This window comes from Crocodylus porosus, unplaced genomic scaffold, assembly GCF_001723895.1.
Source record: "Crocodylus porosus isolate Cpor-Errol unplaced genomic scaffold, CroPor_comp1, whole genome shotgun sequence".
NCBI classification, from domain to species: Eukaryota; Metazoa; Chordata; order Crocodylia; family Crocodylidae; genus Crocodylus; species Crocodylus porosus.
The window spans coordinates 156,555,612-156,569,024 of record NW_017728906.1 but is presented as its reverse complement, the minus strand read 5'-3'; the positions used below and the strand labels follow the sequence as shown (position 1 = coordinate 156,569,024).

The window sequence follows — 13,413 nt, the reverse complement described above, 5'->3', positions numbered from 1 at the left end:
TGATTGGATCTAGCCCACAGGCAGGCACCCACCAATTAATTGTATCTCGCCTTGCCAGTGGCTGCCCCTGCTGTGCTCTGCATGGGGCTGAGTCATGCCCACACCCACCTGGGGCAGCACATGTTGCGCTCCCAGCCTCCCCCACCAGACAGTGCCAGCCCTGGCCAGAAGGCACAGTTTTTGGGCAGGGCTACTGCTGCCACTGGCCAGGGAGCTGCTGGGCTCCACCACCCTCCAGTGACTCCTCCTTCTGTCCTTGCTGCAGTGCTTTGGGCAGCAAGTAGGGAAGGAAAGCAGCCTTGAGGGGAAGGGTGGGCTCAGCCTGAAGCTCACTTCAGTCCTGCTCATGCATGACTGGGTGGGGGAGCATGTAGATGGAGGTGGGGTGGTGGGTAAAGGAGCTTTGTTGCTCACAAAGCTCCCCCGGGCAGGCACGGGACAAGCAGGTGGAGTGGGAGTAGCAACAGAAGCCAATGCAGCCCTGCCAAGCAAGAGCAGTAGCAGGAGACAGCATGCACTTGGTGCAGCCTTGCCAGGCAGACATGTGGGCTGGAAGCAGCAGAAACCAGTGCAGACTTGGCTGCAGCCCTGCTGGGCAGGTGTGGGACAGAGACCAAGGGTGCCAGGCTCAGCACCCCCTCCCTGACCTGTTCCCCTCTCCTAGGGGCTCCTTTTGCTGCCTGCCAGTGGCATCTGCTTTCCCACCCTCTGCAGCATGCTGCGAGCCAGGCAGGTAGCTCTGATTCTCCCTTCCCCTTCCCCTTCCCCAACCTGTGGAGAGGCTGGGCTCAGCCATGTCACAAACAGCAGGCAGGGGGGAAACTGGTGGGGGAGGAAGCACCCCCCACACCCCTCCCCAACTCAACCACACCCCACACATGCAGCCACACTCCCTCATATGCCCTACCCCCACCATACCCACACACTCAACACTGATCCACATACCCCACACCTCAACCACACACCGCACCATACCCACACACACCTCAACCACACGCACACACACGCATGCACACCTCCCACCTCAACCACATACACCCCACACATGCATGCTTATACTTACCTCCCCACCACACATACAGCTACACGTCCCCACACATGCCCCCACACCCCCTGACACACTCCACCCCCACCATACCCACACACACATCCAACAGTCCCAAACACCACACACATATCCATACATACACCTCACACCCACACACACGACACCCTCACCGTACCCACACACACATGCCTAATGGTCCCATGTATCCCACACCTCAACCACACGCACTCCACACATCTGACACATACACCCAGATCCCTCCCACACCCACACCATACCCACACCCCCCACACACCCACACAATAATTATAAGATAAGAACCCACAGATAAGAAACACCTGTCTTTGTTTTAATTTAAAGTATATTTCTCCATTTAACAAAAGACAGTTGAAAAAATAAATGAGGATATTTCTTTAAAATGGAAAGCAGTTGTCTAATATATTACTTTACTTCTAAACAAAAAAAGAAAAGTATAATAAACTATTGTGCCAGATATTGATGGTAGTATTCCAGTTAACATTTTACACTCATCAGAATAAAAAACTTCATAGTTATGCTTCCCAGAGTATCCATAACTGTGTCATAATATTTTGTATTGTTCTATGGGGGTTTTTTTACTTCATAGCCTTAAGTATAACACAGTGCCCATATCACAGTAGTTAGTTTATAGACTTCTTTTTTTGTAAAATCTCTACCAATTTGTTGTATTGCAATAGTATTTTTCCTGTTTTCATTTGGAGTTTTTGAATTGGAGTTATTAAACAGGAAAAAGGTACAGTTGTACAGGCTGTTGAAATATTTGAGTGTACTGTGATTGAAACACATACTTACACTAAGCAGTGGGAGCTCCAGAAGCCTTCAGAAAGCCCTGTATGTCTGGTGTTTTTTTCTCTAAGCCCTGACAATGTGAGATTTAAATTGTTTGTGCATCTTCAGGATATCATGTACAAAGTCACCCCCACCCCATAATATATTAAATTGAATATTGTAATAGTGAAATAAAGAACATAAATTAAAGATAATTGGAAAGAACTGGTAAAATGCCTAGCCATGATGGGTCAGAAAAGGTCAAAAAGGATTTTGATTTTTGTGTTCATTACCTTTCTTTAAAATGTCTTATACCTTTGTGGAGAATATAGTGAAGATTGTATATGTCAGAGTAATAGATCTCTTTAACATTAATAAACATTTGTAGCATGGATTACAACAGTAGGGTTTATATTAGAATTATATTTATTTATATAACACCATAATTATTCATCCTTAGACCCTCTCAACACCATACAGGTATCATGGTTAACTTAATTGGTTAATTGTGAAATTATCTTGAGACCAGCTACACATACAAAGTAGTTATCACGCCATAAAAGCTCCAACCAATTATAAAGTTAGACCTCAAAAATGTGTGCTAACTTTATAACTGGTAGCTATCAAGCTTTAATTAGCACATGTAGCAGGGTCTTCCCTGGGACTTGGAGTCCTGCCTGGCCAGGGTTGGGAATCGCACAACTGAGGGGACTCAGTCTCAGCAGCTGCTGACTCTGGGCCCTGGCAGCACAGGGACCCAGACAGCAGCAGCTATGGACACTTGGTGCTGGGACTCAGCAGGGTCCCAGCAGCCTTGGGGCATGGCTGCCTCAGGACTGCATGAAACCCTGGGGCTGCAGAATTGCAGCTGCTATGATCTCCCAGCTTTGGGGATGCATGAGACCCACAGGGCTGGGAGATTGCAGGAGCCATGGTTCCTTAGCCCTGGGCATACATAGGGCACCCCCATGGCTGGGATCCCCTCAACCTAGGGGCCTCCCAGCTGCAGGAGCTTGTATCTTGGTCATGCAGGGGAGCCTGGTATTTAATACACATTCCACAATCGCACCTCTGGCCATGCATGTGTGGAATGGCAGGAGGCACAACTGTATGGACCCTGCATTACATTCCATTTCTCCTTTACCTGCACATGTAGAGGGGTCCTTATAGTATTCAGCATTTTACCATAAGTAAAATATGCTAAACTTAAAACAACCAATCCTTTTTCTGTATAATTTAAGGATATGAATAGCTGCAGAGCAGTAAAAAAAATTACACCTAGAACTTATCACCAGGTTGAAATTTGATGGAAGAGGCAATGTTTCATTAAAAAAAATAGGCAGGACTGGCCAATGGTGATTTGTGTCTTGTTTCATTACTATCATATCTGAATGTCTTACGTCAATTAATGTATACCCCGCAAAAGGCGGGGAAATACTGTTATCCCCATTTAACTAATGAGGAACCATGGCACATAGAGATTTACCAAAAGAAAATCTGTGGTAGATTCGGAAGTAAAACCCAACTTTCCTGTCAGGCAAGCATTCTGATTAGTGAACCATTCTTCTTCTCTCATTTATATATATAATATAAAAAGAATTCAAAATTTTGACAGGTGTTGTGGTGTTGTTTTTTACTAGAACCAGCTTTCTACTTTGGAGATGATGAATACTATGTAGATGAAAGTGCTGGCTTCGTTGAGGTGCACGTCTGGAGAACAGGAACAGATCTCGCTAAATCTGCTACTGTTACAGTGAGGTCTCGCAAATCTGAACCAGTAACTGCAGAGGGTGAGTAATTGTTGTGCTCCTGCTTCAGTTTTTGTTCATCTCTCTTAACATGGAGCATTGATCAATTTGGATGGGTTAATGCCATCAATTCTTTCAAGTATAGCCCTTGTAATGGCCCACAGGGCTACCAGGCTAGGTGCTGCACACTTGTATTTGCAATGAGCTTTCATATGAGATGATCCTCAGTCATCTGGAGAAATGTATGGGTGGAGTGTTCAGCAGAATAAGGAAAAACCCGTGCTCACAGTGAGATGACTCCTAGTAAGTTGGGTGTAAAATGGACAGGATAAGGAACCGTGAAAAGGCCTGGCTAGGTGTTGCTTGCTGTCTAAAAAATGAAAGCCATGGGTTGTATCCTGGGAGGTATAGATTACCCTCAACTCCCATTAGTTTCAGTTGAGTGAATGAAGCTGCGTAGTACTAAATACAATATAATTGACATGCAAGCATACTCTTCTGTTTTAGATCTACCAATTATTCTGATCACTGAACACGTCTACACGTGCCCAGGACTGTGCAGTACCCCTTGGTACTAAGCAGTCTCAGTGATGCACAGTTATTTTTAGATGGTACATTGCTGTAGCTGTAAGGTTACAGCGGTGTAGTATCAGCATCGTGGTTTGTGCCTGCCAACGCTACATCGCTGTAGCAATGAGCTATGTCGCTCTAGCTTATCACTACAGCAATCTAGCATCTCATGTAGACGCACACACTAAGTAAAAATAATGGTTTATTTGAGAGCATTAAAACACAGCACTTAGAAATGGTAACAAAGCCAATTATCAGGTCCAGCACTGACAGATGTGGGTCCAAAAATTCATATGCTGTCTCTCATAGTCTGTTGCTCATTGCCTTGCAGTGAATTCTAGGGCTAGAGTTCTGGCTGGCTCATCTGTCTGCATCACCTACTCACCTCAATTTGCCCTGCTTGCTGTTGAGTGTCAGGTAGCATGAGCAGCAGCCTCAGTTGTGGCTCAGTGCAGCTTTCTTAGAACCTATGGCTGCATGTTCACGTTCTAAATCAGTATCTGGAGGAAGAAGCTTCCAAGGCTTTCTTTGGATGTAAAGAAGTTATAAAAAGTACACATTTTCCTAGTTTCTTGCATTGTGCATAAACAGGCATTCATGTTAGCAGCTGAAATAATTTTAAAATAGACAAAGTTATCTAAATGTTAATATTATGTTAGGTAGGTATGGAATTCAAGTGTTTAACATCAGTACATCTTTCCACATTCTTGTGCTTTTGCATGGAAAATGAGATTAGTAAGATATTAAAAAGAATGTCTGTTTATTTCAGTTCTTATCTTATTTTACATGGTCCGCCAAGTTTACCTCATCCTAAGTACTGAAAGTCAAATTGCCCCAGTAGCTACTTAACTGAGAGAAATGTATGAATTGGACATTTAGGTCCTAAGAAATTATTCAGAATTATTGAAATGGATTCAGTGCCAATACCTTAAAAACACATTATGTGTCAAAATCAGTAGAGGCCTCCATTTAGAACTACAGCAATTCCTAAGCAGTCGTACTCAGGCACTGTGTGTGCAGAAGCAAGTCAGAGAATGTGCTTCGCCATCAAAATCTACTAAGTGCTAAAGTGATTCTTACTATCCAAGCTCTGCTTAAGTCCTAGGAGAGGGTCATGCCCTTAGATAAAACTATGACCAACTCTCATCAACAGCCCTGCATTTGATTCAGAACCCATGGTGGTGTCACTGTCCATCTTGCTCATTGGACTAGGGCTTAGAGCAGGCATGCAGAAAATTAGAAATTTGGTATCTAGGTCCTTGAAGGGATTTCCACTCAGATCTTACACTTGAGGATGCCATGGGGACCAAGCTATAGAAAAGACTAGGTGGAGGCACTCGCCTCCTCTGCACTCTCGAAGGTGACCCACAGGCCAGACAAAAATGCAAGAATCATGAGGCCAAAAGAAGAACAAGCTAAAAGGAACTGGTCTCTGTTACTTAGTGATTGAAGCACTCCTTTGGGAATAAAATAGGTAGACAGTGCTGTAGGAAGCAGGTATCAGAACCCACAAATTCCCTCTCCCAATGACTGAACTATGTAGGAGGCTTCCTGCGCTAATTATGCATTTGTCATTGCAGAGTCATCTCCTGAAATATGCTTGGCAGCAGAGACTCTGCACCACATCCTCACTAGATCTTTAAATACTAGATTATAAAGGCAGGCTTCCTCTTGCTTATTTCCAGCACTGTTTATAAACTATGCCTAGAATCCATACCTCCCATGTTCTAGGTAAATGCTTTAATTACTAAGCTATTGAAAAAAGCCAACATCACCACTGCCATCATCTTGAATCACCTATCTCTGGTAACTGAGTACACAGAAATCTCGAAGGTGTAATCAGGTGTGAACTGCAAGTAAATATTAATGTGTGATGGGTAGATTTAAAAGGAGTGAGAGTTCAGATACATTCCTGTGCTTCAGTGCTTTCTGTGGGCTACCTCTAAATACCTCTGGGCTTTTTGAATTACCTTTTAAGAGAGATATTCCACTACCCCTTCTCTATGGTGAACACCTAGATGCCTCAAAAAGCTAGTTTTCTCTGCAGCTTCCTGGACTTCATGGGGATCCTAAAAGCCTGAGTCATTTTTACTCTACCTCCTTGGTCACTTGCTCAAAAGTTAAGTATTGCCCTGGTTAAATTTTGGTGCCTTACTTAGAGCATTTGAATCCTGTCCTGGATGCATTTTAGTTCCAGAAAAAAATGTAATGGCAGAATCTGGGTATCAAGGGAGGAAGAATCATAATTCATTAGAGAACCTGTTAAGTAGAATGTGGGGGGTTATTTTCAAAAATAAGCCTATGAACTTCAATCTATTCAGTGATGAGTTTATTGAAATAATACAACAGGCTGCATACCAGAGCTGACTGAAAAGCACAGTGTCTGCTTTATGGCAAATGTTGATAATAATGAAGATCCATTTGGTTTGCCATAAGTTAAATCAAAACCAAATGGTTTCAAAATTTCCAACAAACTGGAAGCTCCTTGAATCTTGCAGCTGCACTCTGAAATTCCCATTCCTTTCACTGTCGCCATAGAAAATTTGTCATCAGTTCTGCTAGGTAATGATCTTCCCAAAAAGTCACATAAAGGATTCCTCTACACCTAAGATGTAGATATACTTTTTATGTCCTTGTGTCCTCATGTAATTCAGTATCCTGTCTCCTGGGCTTCCTTCGAGTTGTTTTTTATTCCTAAGCAAACTCAAATCAGCCTGTCTTTGCAACTGAAGTGTGCCAGGCCCCACTTGACATTATTTGGGCCTAATGTGATTCTTCTTACTTCCTCTTGGACTTTTAATCTCCATTAGCCAGGAAAGTCTAAAGTCTGTTTGCTTTCCGCTCCTCCCTACACTGGGTTTTCATTCTTACTGTGTTTCCTTTGAACACCATTAATTCCTTTCAATCAGTCCCTTGACCTCTTTGCTTTCCTCTTTTATACTAATCACATAATCTGTAGCATTGTCCTTTAGAATTACAGACATAATATTAGTTTTCTTTCCCAAAGAATCTTCCTTTCTTTCATGGAGTCTCTTCCAAAACAGTTTTTGGTCCCAAGCTGTAATTCCTCTTAGTTACAGATTCTATTTACTTAAATGTCATTAATCCTGAATTACAGGAGGATGAAAAAGAAGACCAGAATCAAGCCTGGTATAGTTCTTACCAGTAAATAAAAATGGTCTGTCTAACACCAAGCTACTTTATTTCCATTACAATGAAAAAGTAGTTTTAAATTTATGAACAGTAAAAAAAAATAAAACATTTATTGACAGAAATATTTACATTGTTATGAGTTATTAAAATCAGTCTCCCAGCTATGTATCTATTATTTATATCTATATCTTTAATAAGATTCAGTGAAAGTCAGTTGATTCAGTTTCTGTTTCTGTTTGTAGCTGGGGTAGATTATGTAGGTATCAGCCGTAATTTGGATTTTGCACCCGGAGTTAACATGCAGACTTTCCGTGTGGTCATTCTGGATGACCTTGGACAGCCAGTGTTAGAGGGAGTTGAGAAGTTTGAGCTTGTGCTAAGAATGCCCATGAGTGCCACCCTTGGAGAACCAAGCAAAGCCACTGTCTTCATCAATGACTCAGTCTCTGATTGTAAGTACATATTAGCTTAATGCAAATAAAAACTGTTTATATGATAAAGTTTATCGCAATAGACCTAGTATCCAGGAATGGCATTGTAAAACATGACCTTACTGAAGTTGTGATCTTTTGAATAAGATGTAAAATAGTAGCCCTGACCTCTTATGGTCATTATGAAATTCCCTGGTGTTTACCAGCCTAACGACACTTTAAGGTAGGTGTAATATTTCTCACTCATTGCCTCAAAACCATAGGAAAAATGTACTCAAGGTCTGACCATATGCAGATTTACACATTTTTTTACACCAGTGTAATTATATATACTCCAGTGAAAATTCCTCATGTATTGCCATGTGAGATCTGGATCAGGACCATAACTTTCAGAATCTCACATGGCAATCAGAATCAAGACCATAACTTGCAGTTCATTCAAGGAATTCAGATGCAATCCATAAGTCAATAGGAATTTTGCTACTTAAATCAGTAAGGCCAAAATTTCACCCTTTCTGTTATGGAAAATGTACTGTACTATATAGATCAATTGCTACCTACTAAGGAGTCCGTCATACACCTTGTATAATGTGTCACATAACACAATAACACAAACTTGTAGAGATAGCAATTGATATTTTTCTATATATTTATATTTATCTCTGTTTATCTATCTAGTGCCTAAGATGCAGTTTAAAGAACCTGTATACACAGGCAATGAAAATGATAGAGAGATTTCTGCCATGATATACAGGAGTGGGGATATCCATTACACATCTACAGTGCGATGTTACACTCGGCAGGGATCAGCCCAGGTAATGATGGACTTTGAAGAACGTCCTAACACTGACCGTTCCACCATCACCTTCCTCCCTGGTAAGCTCTGGTTCTTATTTAAAAGCTTTTATTGTATCAGAATCTGTCTGATTTGTTTGGTTATACGAGTTTTGCTTAAAGAAAACACCAGAGTAATCTGAAGAATAGAGTTCTTTCCACAAAAAGGCAGTATGTATGCACATATGTTCCTCTGGCCATCCTATCTCCATCCTAAATTAGTGTGATAATCTGTTGGGAAGAAAAACTCATCCCTTTGGAAAGTCCAGGCTGAACAGATGAGTCCTTTTTAATGGTTTGCAGCCTGGAGCAGATTCAGAGCAATTCAACAGGTGATAGTGCAGAACAGTCACCATAAGGAAACACCCAGTAACTTTGCTTCCCTCATAGACAGACTATTGGTAATGCAAGTGATTCCCAGTGGAATGGATGAAGGACCCAACTTAATTATTGTCTGTAAGCTTTCTTTTCCTGCTTTCTGCTAATTTCTCATTTACCAGTCACCCCTTTTAAACCAACCTCATACTGCCAGTTGCATAGAAAAATGAGCTTATTAAAGGAACACAAGAAAGTATTGTGGCCCAGCAATATATTTTTGTTTTCTTATTCAATGTGCTCAAACTTTTTCCTTCTGTATTTTTGTAAACAAGATTTTTCCAACAGTATGTAGCTCCTAGGATCCATTTAAGGTAAGTTAATTATATAAATGGGATAACTTTGCATTTTGTTTTGCTTCTGTGATATCTCTTCTAAAGAGTAGGTTGTTAAGTCTACTTTGCTTAGGAATTAATTTCACTCTTAATTCTTCTCAGTGTGGCCTCTCCATGCTGCTTAGCTTATAGCCTACACAGTTTTGCAATTGCCTATGTACAGTAGTGAAACAGAGGGTCTAATCTGTTCGGACTAACGCACAAGCCTTTTGAAAGAACAGAAATCAGCAGGTGATTAGGGATATTCTTTTGCAGTAGCCTTGGTCTGAGACAGACAGCAAAGGTGCCAGTTGGGATCACATTTTACTTCCTTAGGATTTTTGCCACCAACCTCAAGTCCTGTCTCAGGTGCTGGCATTCCAGTTGAATTCTCTGCAGTGCTCATGATATAGAACTGAATAGAACAGATATTGTGAAGAGCATATTGCAAGGTCATGTAAGTGCAAGCTTTATTCAAAGTAATTATGATCGGATTTATGTCCAGTATAAAATGAAAAAGGAATTCCAGCAAAGCTCTTTGGTAGATTTAACTTCATTTTGTGAATTTTTTTAACCTGATTTATCGTTCATGAAGGAAATAAGGATTTCAAAAAATGAATCCAGCTAAACACTCTGGATGTTGCCAAGAGTCCAAAATATTTTGGGATATCCTTTATTGGACCAGTTGCATAGTTGAGAGAGCTGTTGGGCCCGTGCTCACGTTTGAATGGTCCCCTGGGTGTTGCCAAAATTTACCTGACAAAATCCAAATCCCACATTATGAAAAATAGGGACCAGTGCAACCACCAGATTCTCATGAAAGGAAGATATTTGTGCTTTTGTTTAAGACTACATCCCACCATTCTTTCTGTGGTCATGTTCTGGCAGGATCCATACTGACAGAGTTCACTGTCCACCTTGCAGGCATAATTTTAAACCTGGGCCAAAACACAGTAAAGTGATGCTGTTACATTTGTTTCCTGTGCTGTTTTCCACATCAGATCACACAGATTGTAGCATTAGGAACTAGGATTTTAGTCATTCCTTTTTCCCTGATAACCTAGATAGCCTTAGGCAAATTACTTAGGCAGATGTGCTTGGAGGTTGGTAGACATTTTAATTAAAGCAGTTCCTTGGCAGCTGCTCTAATTAAATACATGTGACAGTGAGGCATTTTAAAGTGGCTGTGGGATGCTTTATCTAAACCTCATTTGATGAGGTTTAGTTAGAGCCCCATGGCCATTTTAAAATGCATGGGGGCTTAATACATGTAATGCTGCAGTGACGCTGGAATGTTCCAATTAGAATGAAGAATCTAATTAGAATGCCAATGAGTACATGTATAGGCAGATAAAGTTTCAGTGTGTCCAATAACTGTAGGCACATTAATTTGTGGCTGTTCAACTTAAGACACTGGAGACATCTGTAGTTGGAATCAGTAAGAGCTGTGAGAGAAATAAAATTATGGCTGTGGGCTACCATAATTAGAGGGGCCAAAATTAGAGGTTATTCTTGAAACCTTCCTGTTTCTCTCTCTGCACCTGACATAAATAACACTTTTCTACCTCTCAAAGACACTGCTATGTGCTGTACAATACTACTGTGAAACTGCTGTTAAGCTCTACCTAATATTACCCTGTGCTTAATGATTTCAGGTGAGACTGAGAAACCTTGCACCCTTGTCCTTATGGATGATACTGTCCATGAAGAAGAGGAGGAGCTGCGTCTGGTTCTTGGCACACCACAAAGTGATTCTTCCTTTGGTGCCTCTATTGGTGAACAAAATGAAACCTTAGTAAAGATCAGAGATCACGCAGACAGTGAGGCATTATTTTTTTGACACAAAACATACAATATCAACTTTGGCTTTTGGGCACCTTATTAAATACCTTTTTCTACAATTACAGAGGCTATTATTAAATTTGGAGAGACCAAATTTAGTGTAAGTGAACCAAAAGATGCAGGAGAACTGGCAGTGGTCAAAATTCCAGTGCTTCGTTTGGGTGATACATCAAAGGTCTCCATTGTGAGAGTTCACACAAAGGATGGCTCTGCTACATCAGGAGAAGACTACCACCCTGTGTCAGAAGGTATGAAGGAGTTCTTTGGCTTTTGCTCCAATCGGTATCACATCCACTCGATCGTTTCCTTTGTGATTGTTGTGCAAAATATAAAAGGAAAAAGGACTTAGTGAGCAAAGTTACTTTGCAGATACATTTGTTAGAACCTCTTGCTTTCAGGACTTAATGGCCACATCCAGACAAGCACAGCCACGCAGTATGTGGTCTTGCAGATGTACTGCATGTTCTGTTCTCCACCCTGCAAGGGAGCAATGCAGCAGGGAGGGGTTTGACCCCTGGATATCCAGGGGTCAAAAAACCTGCAGAAAAAAAAGTAGAGCAGTGCACATGGGGATAGCATGTGCTGCTCAAAACTGGAGCCTGGCTGGTCAGAGCCATGCTACACCTGCCAGCCAGGCTCCACATGGCAGCATTGCTAGTGCTGCAGCCCTGAGAGGCCCCCAAGGACCCAAGGTAAGGCTGCTAGGGCCAGCACAGTACTGGCCTCGGCCTCCCCTACCCAATGCAGAATAACTTGTGACAGGTACATGGCAAGGTGTACAGCTGCTAGTTGTCCCTGGGAAAACAATCATCCACACATGTGTGGACACAGCCAGTAGGTCACAAAAATCCTGAGAACTTACCTGAAATAAACATCTAAAAATAATACAAATCTGAATGCTTTGCATAAAGCATTGAAGTAAAAGAAAAAAATAATGATTTTTTTGTAGGTCTCCATCGATCTTATCTGACTCTGTTAATGTTATTTGAGGTTAAGTATTACTAGTCATTTCAGGCTTCCTCAGTCTGGACATTCTGTGCCTGCTTTGTCAGGATATTGTCTGTGATGCCATATCCCTAGTGAACTTGTTACTCCAAGAAAGAGACCACAGACTTTGATTCTTAGTTACAAAAGCATAGCCATGTTTATTGTTCATAAACGGGCCTAGACATAGTATCTGTGACCCACTAACACATAGTGCTACCTGGATCATTTGTAGGCATGTTACAAACAAAAATAACCCTTAAGCCCCGTACAAGGTACTAAGTGTTCCCAGGCCCCTTTTACACACCAATCAAAACAGCTTCATGTTTACAGGATACACATCTGAGTTCTCACCAATTATTAAAACATATTTAGGTGGTATCATCCTACTTCTCACCAGTTAGTGCAGCCTTCCCGTCAGGTGTAGCCAGGTCACTCCAATCTTTGTTTTGGTGTTCTGTACTGGTCTTATCAGTTCTCTCTCTATCTATTGGCCTTGAAGCTCCTCTAAAGCTAATGAGATACATTTCCCAGCACTTCTGTGCAAACCATGTATGGTATACCTATTTCTGTAGTGACTGGGCCCTACTTCAGTTCATGCTCTTAGTAGGACCGCTGTATTTTTTTTTTCTTACATGCACAATGGTTGTATTAATCCAAACTCTAGCAAGGCTACATTTTTCATTATGGTTACTAATATTTTAAACAGATGAATATCTGTTTTATCCTGCTTTCAGTCTCTGGACAGTAATTTTCTTGCAGCAGCTTTTCAGCCCAGGGTCCTTTGTTCTTCCAGAGGCTTGAAAGCAAGAAGAGGTTGTATTAAAAGTATTTTTGTACTAGAGCTTCCAAAATGAGAGCAGACCACACAGTCAGCCATTTTGACCAAAAATTTGTCCTATAATTAACAAGGCAAATTACCACAGGTGGTAGACAATTGGATTATGTACTAGATGTATGATCATTGTTTAGAAGCAGTCTAAGTTTGTACTGTGGTTAAATGTTCTGTATGACTTGTGACAAAAGAAATACCTGCTACCTGATTAGTTAAAGGAAGCTCTTATATCTATGAATACCTATTGCTTATTCCAGATGGATATCTTGGACGCTCAAATTAATGGTTGATGGACTGTTTATGGAAACCTTAAAAAAATCAGTCAGTGAAATGCAATGAGCCTCAATCCTCATTAAGACATAATGCTAACCAACCTACAGTAGAAGGACTGTGGGTTAGGCTACATGGGGGGCAAGGAGAAAAGGATTTGGTGGTAGGGGTCTGCTACAGACCCCCACATCAAGGGGAAGAA

The 13,413-nt window shown here is 41.4% G+C and overlaps 1 protein-coding gene across 1 annotated transcript in view; it reads left to right on the top strand.

The window, feature by feature from the left end:
* FREM2 (FRAS1 related extracellular matrix protein 2) overlaps positions 1–13,413 on the top strand; it is a gene marked incomplete at its 5' end in the record, with an annotated part of 204,240 nt that overhangs the window by 147,414 nt on the left and 43,413 nt on the right. The window contains 5 exons of the mRNA XM_019530024.1: positions 3,496–3,645; positions 7,569–7,778; positions 8,436–8,633; positions 10,936–11,100; positions 11,188–11,370. Coding sequence (XP_019385569.1) covers positions 3,496–3,645; positions 7,569–7,778; positions 8,436–8,633; positions 10,936–11,100; positions 11,188–11,370 — 906 coding nt within the window. The remainder of the gene's footprint in view (positions 1–3,495; positions 3,646–7,568; positions 7,779–8,435; positions 8,634–10,935; positions 11,101–11,187; positions 11,371–13,413) is intronic.